This window comes from Hypanus sabinus, chromosome 27 (genome assembly GCF_030144855.1).
Source record: "Hypanus sabinus isolate sHypSab1 chromosome 27, sHypSab1.hap1, whole genome shotgun sequence".
NCBI classification, from domain to species: domain Eukaryota; kingdom Metazoa; phylum Chordata; class Chondrichthyes; order Myliobatiformes; family Dasyatidae; genus Hypanus; species Hypanus sabinus.
This window is the reverse complement of record NC_082732.1, coordinates 26,609,760-26,624,038: the sequence shown is the minus strand read 5'-3', so window position 1 is coordinate 26,624,038 and position 14,279 is coordinate 26,609,760. Positions and strand designations below refer to the sequence as shown.

Here is a 14,279-nt window from a genome sequence, read left to right as displayed (position 1 = left end):
TACCAAGTATCCTGCCATTTACTTTGTACTCTGCCTTGGAGCTTGTCCTTCCAAAGTGTAGCACCTCACACTTCTCCGGGTTGAACTCCATCTGCCACTTCTCAGCCCACTTCTGCATCCTAGCAATGTCTCTCTGCAATCTTTGACAATCCTCTACACTATCTACAACACCACCAACCTTTGTGTCGTCTGCAAACTTGCCAACCCACCCTTCTACCCCCACATCCAGGTCATTAATAAAAATCACAAAAAGTAGAGGTCCCAGAACAGATCCTTGTGGGACACCACTTGTCGCAACCCTCCAATCTGAATGTACTCCCTCCACCATGACCCTCTGCCTTCTGCAGGCAAGCCAATTCTGAATCCACCTGGCCAAACTTCCCTGGATCCCATGCTCTCTGACTTTCTGAATAAGCCTACCGTGTGGAACCTTGTCAAATGCCTTACTAAAATCCATGTAGATCACATCCACTGTACTACCCTCATCTATATGCCTAGTCACCTCCTCAAAGAACTCTATCAGGCTTGTTAGGCACGATCTGCCCTTCTCAAAGCCATGCTGACTGTCCCTGGTCAGACCATGATTCTCTAAGTGCCTATAATCCAATCTCTAAGAATCTTTTCCAACAGCTTTCCCACCACAGACGTAAGGCTCACTAGTCTATAATTACCTGGACTATCCCTACTACCTTTTTTGAACAAGGGGACAATATTCGCCTCCCTCCAATCCTCTGGTACCATTCCCGTGGACAACGAGGACATAAAGATCCTAGCCAGAGGTTCAGCAATCTCTTCTCTTGCCTCGTGGAGCAGCCTGGGGAATATTCTATCAGGCCCCGGGGACTTATCGGTCCTAATGTATTTTAACAACTCCAACATCTCCTCTCCCTTAATATCAACATGCTCCAGAACATCAACCTCACTCATATTGTCCTCACCGTCATCAAGTTCCCTCTCATTGGTGAATACTGAAGAGAAATATTCATTGAGGACCTCGCTCACTTCCACAGCCTCCAGGCACATCTTCCCACTTTTATCTCAATCGGTCCTACCCTCACTCCTGTCATCCTTTTGTTCTTCACATAATTGAAGAATGCCTTGGGGTTTTCCTTTACCCTACTCGCCAAGGCCTTCTCATGCCCCCTTCTTGCTCTTCTCAGCCCCTTCTTAAGCTCCTTTCTTGCTACCCTATATTCCTCAATAGACCCATCTGATCCTTGCTTCCTAAACCTCGTGTATGCTGCCTTCTTCCACCTGACTAGATTTTCCACTTCACTTGTCTTCCATGGTTCCTTCACCCTACCATTCTTTATCTTCCCCACCGGGACAAATTTATCCCTAACATCCTGCAAAAGATCCTTAAACATCGACCACATGTCCATAGTACATTTCCCTGCAAAAACATCATCCCAATTCACACCCACAAGTTCTATCCTTATAGCCTCATAATTTGGCCTTCCCCAATTAAAAATTTTCCTGTCCTCTCTGATTCTATCCTTTTCCATGATAATGCTAAAGGTCAGGGAGCGGTGATCACTGTCTCCCAGATGCTCACCCACTGACTGATCTGTGACCTGACCCGGTTCGTTACCTAATACTAGATCTAGTATGGCATTCCCCCTAGTCGGCCTGTCAACATACTGTGACAGGAATCCATCCTGGACACACTTAACAAACTCTGCCCCATCTAAACCCTTGGAACTAATCAAGTGCCAATCAATATTAGGGAAGTTAAAGTCACCCATGATAACAACCCTGTTATTTTTGCACCTTTCCAAAATCTGCCTCCCAATCTGCTCCTCGGTATCTCTGCTGCTACCAGGGGGCCTATAGAATACCCCCAGTAGAGTAACTGCTCCCTTCCTGTTCCTGACTTCCACCCATACGGACTCAAAAGAGGATCCTGCTACATTACCCACCCTTTCTGTAGCTGTAATAGTATCCCTGACCAGTAATTTAATGATGATGTATCACTCTGGGATAGAAGCTAAATCTTTTTAACATTAAACCAAGTCAAATCACAACAACTGAGAACAAGTTGAGGCCAATCTTTCAGATGACAAAGTGATTTGCTGCAGTAAGTATTCGAAGATTCAAAGTACCTTAAATTCTCCGAAGCTGAGCAGCCCTGGCAGTTGGAAGGAGCCCCAGCTCCCATAGTGGATACCTGACCGGAAAAGGTTGAGCGTGAAGGTGGCAGACATTGAGCAGAAGAGCTGGAATAAAAGGAGCGAAAAAATAGCCAAGTCAGCACCATCACAGAAGTCCAGCCTGGACACTAAACATTCAAATCAATTTCCTCTCAGCTCTACACTGAGCACACCCCAGTCATACAAATACCGTATATAGAAACACTAGCCCCCCAGAAGATAGCAGTGGCAGACTGCTGCATTACCTATGCCCCCAATCAAAGATTAGCATCATCCCTTCTTACACACAAAGTTTTAAAGAGCGTTTTATTGGAGATTTACCAGGATGCTGCTGAATCAGAGAATACACCTTATAAGGAAAGGTTGAGGGAACGAAGGCTTTTCTCTTTAAAGTGAAGGAGGATGAGAGGTGATTTGATAAAGGTCTGTAGATTATTAGCGGCATAGACAGAGTGCACAACTAGTGTCTTTTTCCCAGAGCAGCAGTGGCTCCCATCACCCTTTTAAAGGATGACTTATAAAATTCTTTTAAAGTGAGTGGAAAAAAGTTTATGGAAATATTAGAGGTAGTTTTTAAGAAAAAACTTCAAGAGGTAAGTACTTGGAATGTACTGCCATAGATGGTAGTAAAGGTTGTTAAATTACAGGCATTTAAGAAACTCTTAAGCACATGGAAGAAGTTAAAATGTAAGAGGGAAGGGTAAGATTGATCGTGGAGTAGCTTAAAACATCAACGCAACATCATGGGCCAAAGGGCCCATACTGTGCTGTAATGTTCTATATTCTAAAAGACTTACAAAGGCATGAAAATGGATCCTTCTGCCTCTGGAAGTAATCCGCCTCACTCACCACTTTCCAGGTTAGTGCTTGGTTCCAGAAAGACGATCCTTCCTCCAGACTGAAGAGCGTCCCTCCAATCGGAGCTCCAAATGCGGCAGCAACACCTGCTGCTGCCCCCGCCGAGACAAAGTCCCGCTTGTCTCTGTGAAGCCAACACAGTGTCGCAGCGCCAGCCGAGAATCCAAACAAAGCGACATAACCCAACTTGAGTTAAAAAAATCTTCATTCATCAAGGCGTAACTTGTCAATCTTTTCTTATCCTGATTTATCACCAGCAACTGAGGCAACCTGCTCCTAAGATACAGCCCTTCGCTTAAAATTTGTTGAGACTATGGGTTGCAACATCTCTATCTGCAATTATCAGATACAAAGATTCTTGACTTGCTCATGAAAGGTCGAATGACATAAGTGCACCACCTTGAAGAGGGAAGGAAGAGAGGGCCTATGCATTATAGCAAATTTCTCTCACCTCATTGCTGACATCAAACCAGGAATGGAAAATTGGCAGTATTTTTTAAGCTGTGGTAAGCATATACCTAATCTGCCCCTACACCCTTTCTATTGATGTCAACCACTTATATCCCAAAGTCTTCCTCCTTATCGGAGATTTCAGTTTCACTCCGCCTCTTCAAAGCAGACAGTGTAGATCCACTGAAATGATCTGTTTACTTGAAAACCGGGCTCCACATAACACAATATTCTGTATCAACATGTTTTCCCCCCATCAGGGAGCCACATCTCCATTGCTTTGTTCACACAACCATGGAGGGCAAATGCTCCATTGCTAAGACACAATAGACGTGAAACCTTGCAGTGAAATCCACCTTTTATTGCCCAGTTCTACACAGAATTGGGCTAGTTTGTGTTGCATTTGATCCAAAAAAAATCTTTACTGCAATTATTCAGAAAGTACTTTGAAACCAATATGGAATAATTTACTGACAAAGTGTTAAGATTAGAAAGGCCAACAGCTTACTCAATTAAGCTGTTGATTGAGTATTGATTTTCACTATATCAGAATCCAAGAAGTTCATCACTATCTTCAGAATAAAGTAACACAAACTATGTCCACTTTCTCCCCCACCACTAGAACTAGAACTTTTCATGGTTTTGGTATTCAGCAACAAACTTACAACATTCAAGCTTAATTTTACCTTACCCTAATGTCTTGATCTAATGAAATTCTTCTTTAAACATTGATCACTGCTCAGCTTCTCAACAATGGCAAGCAAAACCACATTTATATTCTACATCAGTTAATAACCACAAGATCACAGCATTTAAGTGACTGCACTCCCAACGAGAATGACTGCAAACAGTGTGTAGTGTTTAGACTCCGCAAGCTTAAACTGGCAACAGAAATTGACTTTTTAATAAAGTTCAAGATTTACTGGCGAGGATATTTACCTGTCGCTGCGGAAATAAGGGAAGTTGAACTGGATCTTGTGGAAAGTGATGCTCTGAAACTGTACCAGGAGGCAAAAAAAAGTGAAGCAAGCATCAGAAACAATGACACAATACAAAGCACTGCAAGAACCTGAAAGATCACATGCATCTCCTTGTGCCCTACAACACACATCACCTTTTACCCTGATTCTGCACTGCTACACCTCCACAGCCCACTTCTTCTCTCAATCCACATTCACCTGCATTTAATCCATCTCCAATCAGCTAAGTCAATTGACTTCTCCACCTTTGTAACAAAACTCAGAATCTGAAAGAGCAAAAAAAAAATCGAAACTAAACATTATCACAAACACTGGAGTAAACTTGCACAAGTCCTGCCAAGCACAAAGACACTGGACAGATTCGCAAACTCCAGAAAACAGAATAAAATGGGCTTGTGCTCAAAACTAGCAAATTATTTTGCTGCATTCCCATTTCCAATGTGTTTTTGCGAAATCCGACTATTTGCAGTAATAGCTGAACTACTGATTCAGTGCTCTGGACAATGATAACTCAGATGAAGACAAAAACAAAGACTGACCAGATCCCACCAACTCACCGTTTTAGTCTTAATTTTTCCAAGTGTAGAGCATCTGCTGGTGAAATCACTAAACACATTGGACCAGCGACCCCAATGAGCCATAAGGAGTGCAGTGCATTTTCTGTTCCTATACACAAGTATTTATTGTTACACTAACAATGACTAGAGGGTGATCTGGCTGTAGGAGAGCTGGGGTGTGTTGCACCAGCTATTTTACTTCTATAATTTACTAATTTAAACTGTAGTAACAGAATTGGAAGGAAAGTAGAATATCTAACCTAGTCATCAGGGGGATTACCCCAAATATTTTACATACAAATCAGACAAAAGGTGAGAGATATGTTTGCTTATTTACCTGAGGCAACCCTGCTCCTACCACTGCTCCACTGTGAATCATTGGGCCCTCCTTCCCCACAAATAAACCTGGAAAACAAAGTAAACTGTAAGTTTGTAAAGGTAGAACCTGGGACTCGTAGGAGGAGTAGAGGGCAAGTGAACCAAATTTAAAAAAAGACTGAACTTACTAACAAGAAAGCACTCATGCTAAAAAAATTAGTCAGCTCAAATTACAGGGGAGAGAACTAAATGTCCCCTCATATAAGCAAACATGAGAAAATTTTAAATCCTCTTCATTTTCAGAGCTCTCAGAGCCAGTAAAACCAGTGTGCTGTTGGAGATAATCACCAAAGAAGTAATCTATAATCATTTTTAAAATATTAATGATGGCATGCCCTTTAGTCTGAAGGTGATTACTCTTCAGCTGACACAAGTGCCTCTACTTCCTCAAATCTGGCATCCCCTTTAACCCTCAACATTTTTTAAAGATGCACCATGCTTTCTTGATGTATCATGGCTTGGCCCAAGACCGCAAGAAACTGTAGAGAGTTGTGCTGAGTTGTGCCTGTGCCATGGAAATCAACCTCTCCTCCACTGACAGTCTACACTTCTCACTCCATTAGAAAATCAGCCAACATAACCAATGACCCCACCCATGCTGGTTATTCTCTCTTCTCTCCCCTCCGAAAAGGCAGAAAATACAAAAGGTTGAAAGCAGGTACCACCACGCTCAAGGCCACCTTCTACTCAAATGGTCCTCTAGTAGCAGCGCAAATCACTCGGCTCAAGTACGATGTTCTCCTAAGGGTCTATTCCTCTAAATGGAGAAGTACTGTGCGTGACTTCTGTTTGACCTGGGGAGGCTGGTGAATGAACAGCCTCCACACGGTCTTTGACAAGATCAGGGGCAAAGCCCAGTGGCATGGAAGCAACACAACTTGGGACCATTCACTGCTGCAGCTTTCCTCTCCCTTCACTACTATTATGTATCATCATCTCCCACCACTTCCCCCAATGAAGTCTTGGTTACATTCCTCTTTATCTGGAACCCCCCCCCTCCCCCCTTGACCATGAGTGATGCTACCAAGAGCCAAGCTCCAGTTAGCACCGCTCTCGCACTCTCAGAAGCTCACAAGCCTCTCCATCATGACAAGGTAACGATCCTCGAAGGAGGGCAAGATCCTCATACCATGACAATACTGCTCTCTAATACAATACAATGGACTTTTGACCTCATAATCTACCTCATTATGGCCTTGCACCCATTGTCTGCCTGCACTTTGTTTGTAACTGTAACACTTTATTCTGCATGCTTATTTTTCCTTTGCATTGACATGATGAAATGGCCTGTATGGATGTCATGAACAACAAAGTGTTCACTGTACCCCCAAACCAATTTACCCCATTTAAAATATGAGGCAACCCACCAGAAGTAGAACAACCTACTGGAAACAGAAAGCAAAACGCTACCATCACGGCTCACTTCAGTTATTTGCATAGAGCTGCATTAAAATTAAATCAACTTACTGAACATATACTAAATGCATTGTAAACAGACATGCTGAAACTGATCCCTAAAGCAAATGAGTAACATGGGATTCTATTTGTCACACCTTACTGAGTCACAGATAATTCCTGAACAAATATAACTTTACCACCTGAATTATTTACTTCGGTAAAAGTCTGGACCATTAGTGAGAAATTAAGTGGATTGCAAGAAAGCAGATCAGCATATTGCGGTTGGTGTATAGAGCTGCCAATGTCACTAATTTAGTAAAAATTCAAAGGTTTACAAATATAGAAATACAAACAGCAGCAGCAATACAGCACAGGCCATTTGGCCCACAATGTTGTGCTGACCCTTAAACCCTGCCCCCCATATAACCCTCCACCTTAAATTCCTCCATAGAAATGGAGAATATTTTATTTGCAGTAAATATTCCACCTAAAATATCAGGCTATCTTTATGGCTTCTTCATTGGACATAATGAAGTTGGATTTCGGTAATCTTATCAAGACTCGGCATGCTTCACTATGCTTGTATCTAAAAGACAGAGAGAGAGAGAGAGAGAGGAATGTTCTTTACCTCCAGACACACAGAAGAGCACACCCAGAGCTTTAGTGACCAGGGTCCGCAGCCTCACAATCCCAGGGATCTTCACACCATTTAGGTAGCACTTGATTTCTGGAATTCCCGACCCAGCTGCAATGGGCTGTGAAGCAGAGAGAGAGATTTTTGCAAAAAAATAATAAAGACAAGGCCTGATAATGAAGACCGCTCCCTCCCCCCACCAAGGCAATACAAAACTACCTTTAAGCTTTTTTTAAGAAAAACAATGACTAACAAATTTCATGACACATACCAGTGATAATAAACCCAATTATGATGTGCAACTGCAGTAAGCATTGTGTAAGGTGAGCAACAGAAAATAAACAATACAGTGCTAACGGGACATGAATCATCAGGTGCTGTTGCTGCCTTATATGAGGGTGATTGATAAGTTCATGGCCTAAGATAGTGGGGGATGAGATTTCTAACACGAGGAAATCTGCAGATGCTGGAAATTCAAACAACAACACACACAAAATGCTGGTGGAACACAGCAGGTCAGGCAGCATCTACAGGGAGAAGCGCTGTCGACGTTTCGGGCCGAGACCCTTCGTCAGGACTAACCGAAAGGAAAGATAGTAAGAGATTTGAAAGTAGTGGGGGGAGAGGGAAATGTGAAATGATAGAAGACCGGAGGGGGTGGGATGAAGCTAAGAGCTGGACAGGTGATTGGCAAAAGTGATACAGAGCTGGAGAAGGGAAAGGATCATGGGACGGCGGGGGTGGGGGGGGAGAAGCACCAGAGGGAGATGGAGATCAGGCAAACAACTAAATATGTCAGGGATGGGGTAAGAAGGGGAGGAGGGGCATTAACGGAAGTCAATGTTCATGCCATCAGGTTGGAGGCTACCCAGCTGGTATATAAGGTGTTGTTCCTCCAACCTGAGTTTGGATTCATTTTGACAGTAGAGGAGGCCATGGATAGACATATCAGAATGGGAATGGGACGTGGAATTAAAATGTGTGGCCACTGGGAGATCCTGCTTTTTCTGGTGGACCGAGCGTAGGCGTTCAGCAAAACGGTCTCCCAATCTGCGTCGGGTCTCACCAATATATAAAAGGCCACACTGGAAGCACCGGAAGCAGTATACCACAGCAGCCGACTCACAGGTGAAGTGTCACCTCACCTGGAAGGACTGTCTGGGGCCCTGAATGGTGGTGAGGGAGGAAGTATAAGGGCAGGTGTAGTACTTGTTCCGTTTACAAGGTTAAGTGCCAGGAGGGAGATCGGTGGAAAGGGATGGGGGGGGGACGGACGAGTGGACAAGGGAGTCGCGTAGGGAGTGATCCCTGCGAAAAGCAGAAGGGGGGGGGAGGGAAAAATGTTTTTGGTAGTGGGAGGGATCCTGTTGGAGGTGGCGGAAATTATGGAGAATTATACGTTGGACCTGGAGGCCGGTGGGGTGGTAGGTAAGGACAAGGGGAACCCTATCCCGAGTGGGGTGGTGGGTGGATGGGGTGAAGGCAGATGTGCGGGAAATGGGAGCGATGCGTTTGAGAGCAGAGTTGATGGTGGACGAAGAGAAGCCCCTTTGTTTAAAAAAGGAAGACATCTCCTTCGTCCTGGAATGAAAAGCCTCATCTTGAGAGCAGATGCAGTGGAGACGGAGGAATTGTGAGAAGGGGATAGCCTTTTTGCAAGAGACAGGGTGGGAAGAGGAATAGTCCAGGTAGCTGTGAGAGTCTGTAGGCTTATAGTAGATATCAGTAGATAGGCCGTCTCCAGAGATGGAGACAGAAAGGTCAAGAAAGGGGAGGGAGGTGTCGGAAATGGACCAGGTAGGGGATGAGTTATACAGCTCTCATTACATGCACGTGCAGTTCAACTCTCTGAGTGATTATGCAGAAAGTTTGAAGTTAATAACTCATCAGGAGTGATTCATAAGTTTGTGGCCTAAGGCAGAAGATGAGTTATTAACTTCCAACTTTCTGCATAATCACTCAAAGAGTTGACATGCGTGTGCATGTAATGAGACCTGTATAACTCATTTCCTTCTACCTTAGGCCACAAACTTATCAATCACCCCTGATGTGGACACTTTCTGGAGGTCCAAGATCCATATGCTCCATGACCACTAGAATAAGTGCGTAAATGTAGGAGGGGACTACGTTGAGAAATAAATGTACTCGGTTTTCTAAATTTGACTCCTTCGACCTTAGGCCACGAACTTATCAATCATCCCTCGTACTATATCGTTCACTTTTGATGGAAAACATTAACCAAGTGTGATAGAAACACAGATGCAATTTTGTACCTCAATCAGCACTAGCAGGCTGGCCAGGAAGATGAAACCAATATTGAATGCTAGAATCTCAAGGAGGGACAGCACAAGACAGCCCCCCTCACTGCAATCTTCCACCGCTGAAGGAAAGGAATCAAGGAGAATACACAGCACTCATCAGTCAAAACATCTTCAAGATTGCGAGGTTCTTTCTACAAAGATTTGATTCACACAATCCCTTTAAGACAAAAGCAAAGCAGGGAAGCTGCTAATGCAAGGAGATAAAAAGCTTGATTTGAAAGCACAGTTCCATTAAAGACTGCAGCAAGGCCAACTGACCGGAGGGCACTTCATAGCAGATATGGTACACAGAAGATAAAAATCAGCCTCACTCTACATTTTTTAAATTCATTCATAGGATGTGGAAGCTGTTGCAGGTTTTTCTCCAGTCATCCGTCAGATCCTGATATAACGTTAAGTTAAAGGATACATTTTCCAATAATTTGGAACTTGAGATTTTGGAAGAGATGAACAAAATAATCGATAAAGAGACCAACCTAAAACAAAAAGATGGAAACAGTCATTGGAAATCAGCCTTGATCAAATAGCAGAGCTCAACAGGCTGAATGACCAGATTCTGTTCTTATGTCTTATGCTCTTAGAATGAAGTAATGAAATACGACTATTAAGTGATGTCTGACAGTCTTCAAACACACAGTAATAGTTGTCCCAATTAACTTTTCCATTAAATCAGAGTGGAAAAAAATGGCAATATTCCAGTCAGAATCAGATCATCTGTTCAAACTCTATTACAGCTCTTGAACACATAATCTAGGCAAAAGGCGATGTATAACAGATGTGCATATTTGGAGCGGCATAGTTTAGATGAGGCATAAGAATCAAGTTTCTGAGAATCCAGGATAATTTCCCTTAATGGCCCAGGAAACATTTTTCTCTCAACCAATATCACCAAAAACCTATAAGTTAGTCATCCAGTTCATCACCCTGAACAGAATCTTGCAGTGTTACCTGCAAGATTTTAAGAAAAAAAGACCTGCAAATAAAAAAAGATTTTAAAAATGAAAACAAAGATAAAAAAGATTTTAAAAATGAAAATGAAAGTGTTACCTGGACTGAAAGTTAATTCATAGTTTGTGAAGTACTCAAAAAAGTGCAATAAACCACTAAATTAAAAGCACATCATTATGCAAAATCACATACACATTGTCCAAAATATCCCAATACATTTGGCCCTCCTTATCTGCGAGGGATTGGTTCCAGGGCCCCTCACAGACACTAAAAGACGCGGATGCTCAAGTCCCTTATTTAACCTGACAGTGAAGCGGACTTTAGGACCCAGCAGAACCCTGGACTTTATTTAACCGTTCTCAAAGAGGTGGTCGTCAGGACCCAGCAGAGCTCTGAATCGCATTGTTTCTGTTCACGAAAATAATCACGATCACGATTGAAAATAAAGTGGAAATAATAAAGCAATTGGGAAGAGGTGAAACAATTGGTCATTGGAAAAGTGTAAGGCTATAGTTGGTCAACAATCTGAACAATTTTAAAGGATAAAGTGAGAAAGGCCCTGCCCCGATGAAAGCTACAATTATTACTAAGCAATGCAGTGGTTTAATTATTGAAATGCATACATTTCTTAAGTGTTTTATGTGCATAGAAAGGTAAAATATGTACAGTCGGCCCTTCTTATCCACAGGTTCCGCATGCGCGGATTTAACCAACCGTGAATCAGGAAAACCCCGAAGTTCTCTCTCCAGCACTCATTGTATGAGCATGTACAGACTATTTTTTCTTGTCATTATTCCCTAAACACTACAGTAAAACAACTATTTACATAACAGTTACGTTGTATTAGGTATTATAAGTATTCTAGAAATGACTTAAATGTACAGGCAGTCCCCGGGTTATGAATGAGTTCCTTTCCTGAGTCCATCTTTAAGTCGGATTTGAAGTTGGAACAGGTACATCCGGTATTATTTAGTGTCAGTCAAATGTTTTTCTTAGTATATAGTACATATTTTACCTTTCTATGCATAGAAAACTTAAGAAACATACGTATTTCCATAATTAAACCACTGTGTTGCTTAGTAATAATTGTAGCTTTCATCGGGGCAGGGCCTTTCACATGCTCCATTAAAATTGTTCCCATCGTTGACCGACTGTAGCCTAATGCTTTTCCAATCACCAATGGCGTTTCAACTCTTTCCAAATCGTGATCATGATTATTTTCGTGAACAGAAACACTGCTGATTCAGAGCTGCACCACCAGGTCCTGAAGTCCACCGCACTTACACAAGTTAAATAAAGTCCGGGGTTCCGCTGGGTCCTAAAGATTACCGCACTGAGACAGGTTAAATAAGGGACTTGAGCATCCGCATTTTTTGGTATCCGCGAGGGGTCTTGGAACCAATCCCACGTGGATAAGGAGGGCCGTCTGCACTATTTTCTAAGACAAACGTTTGACTGACGCTAAATAATACTGGATATAGCTTGATTTTTTTTAATCCCGATCCACGATCACCTACACACATCTTCCCGTATACTTTAAACCATCTCTACATTACTTATAATACCTAATACAATGTACATGCTATGTAAGTAGTTGTTATACTGCATTGTTTCGGGAATAATGACATGAGAAAATGTCTGTACATGCTCGAAGAATGAGTGTTGGAAGAGCACTTCCGGGTTTTCTCGACTCGCGGTTGGTTGAATTCGCACATGCGGAACTCGCGGACAAGGAGGGCCATCTGTACTTCCAAGAATACTTTGGAAACCAAAATTGTTAGTACTTCATATTAGAAGCTAGTAAAGGTTTGGAGAAACAGGGCAGTTATAAGAAGAGATTTGTATACAGCATTGAAGTAGGGCGATCGTGAGTGGTTTTCCTTTAAGAGCTTGAACTCTGGTATTCAGTTAAACACTGACACATCAGTGCAAGTCAAGTTAGTGGATGATGAATATTTTTGGATAATTTTTTGTTAGTCAGTTATTACTTAAGTATGGCAAGGCAGTTCTATAATTGGACTGCCCATCCAATAACATGTAGAAAATCTTGAATGTTTCCCTGTCATAAATATCCACTTGCACATAGCTTCCAGGTTCCTTCTATGACTGTTAGTTTCTTCCAGCTGTTCCACTTTTCTGCTACATCCCAAGGATGTGCTGGTTAAGTTAAATGGCTCTAGGTAAACCCTAAATGTAGGTACACAGCAAAAGGAATCAAAGGGGAATTAATTGATAAAAGAAAACATTCCAGGGATAAGGGAATAAGAAGGGGCATGGGACTAAATGATTTCCTACCCCATGTGCTGGCATGGACCTAATTGACCAAAATGCCTTCTCTTCTGCATCACTCTAAGGCAGGAGACTTCAACATACATTCTGTATATTAGCCATTGTTCCAGTTCTTCTTGCTTAAGAGTGTTAAGATAGAAGGGGAGAAAGGGTGATGGCCAGACAGATATTGTTTAATAGCCTGAAAGCTGTGTGGCACTTTGATTATTTTCTCTAATATGCACATCAAGCAAACACAAACCACAACTCACAACACAAGTAAACAATGTCAGACAGTCAAAACAACCGACAGGCACATTGGCAAAAGTAAAATGTTTTGATTAGATGGTGTCGGCATTTATCAGACTGACTGACTGTTAACTATGAGCTACTGACTCATATTGTTTACTGTTACAATTTGTAACAGTGTTGAACCTTGAAACACTGACAATATAAATACTTTGAAACTCTAAAACGTTTCCAAGTAAAGCTTGTGGTACATTTATTATTTACAAAATTTATAGATTATATTCATTAACACAATTAATTACAATTATATTAACATAACCAAAATTAAATTAACATTATATAAAAGAAAATTCGAGCAGTGTGGCTACAAGGATATATGAGTGGAAGCATTTCAGTAACTGCACAGTCGCACACCCGGGCAACTTAGGGGAGACAGTGGTCATCAGTAAACTCTTTCAGGTAATGATTAATCTGGGGACGGCAGCCAAAGTCAGCAATGTTGAACCATGAATGACTCTACTACTAGAGAAGACAGATAGAGTGGAACTGCAATAATAACAGAGGATTCAACAGTTAAGAGGCCAAATATGCATTTTTATGACCACAGACAAAACTTGAAGTGATGTTATTTCCCTGAGGCCAGGATCAAGTTGTCACAGAGCAGCTGCACGGTATCCTAGCAGGTTGGGTGAATAGCCAGAAGTCGTGACACATCAGCCGGATTGGGACCAACAACCTTACAGGGACATTTACCACTGTCATTGGGGAACGTGCAAGTAGAAGTCAGAAAAGTAGCTCTCTGGATCACTTGATGGTGGGAATAATGCTGGAATCTATGGCAAAGAATAAAATACAGCACACCTTGAAAAGAGTAACAGGAGAGTCAGCAAGGACTAGTGAAATAAAAATTATGTTTGACAATCAGTTGCCGTAATAGATAGGTGTGTGGGGGCTGGGGAGTTGAAAACAATAATCAGCAGATCTGATGTATTTGGATTTCTGGAAGGTTTTTGATAGGATGGTCAGTATGGGCACATGGGGGCAACGCTGTTAATGGGATTAGTTATCGAGGCTCCACTAATTAACAT

The 14,279-nt window shown here is 42.2% G+C and overlaps 1 protein-coding gene across 1 annotated transcript in view; it reads right to left on the bottom strand.

The window, feature by feature from the left end:
* Positions 1-14,279, bottom strand: part of clcn6 (chloride channel 6) — a 55,904-nt gene that overhangs the window by 29,405 nt on the left and 12,220 nt on the right. The window contains exons 5-11 of the mRNA XM_059952047.1: positions 10,136-10,202; positions 9,679-9,785; positions 7,400-7,526; positions 5,333-5,400; positions 4,398-4,456; positions 3,000-3,132; positions 2,103-2,216 (exon numbers count right to left, since the gene is read on the bottom strand). Coding sequence (XP_059808030.1) covers positions 2,103-2,216; positions 3,000-3,132; positions 4,398-4,456; positions 5,333-5,400; positions 7,400-7,526; positions 9,679-9,785; positions 10,136-10,202 — 675 coding nt within the window. The remainder of the gene's footprint in view (positions 1-2,102; positions 2,217-2,999; positions 3,133-4,397; positions 4,457-5,332; positions 5,401-7,399; positions 7,527-9,678; positions 9,786-10,135; positions 10,203-14,279) is intronic.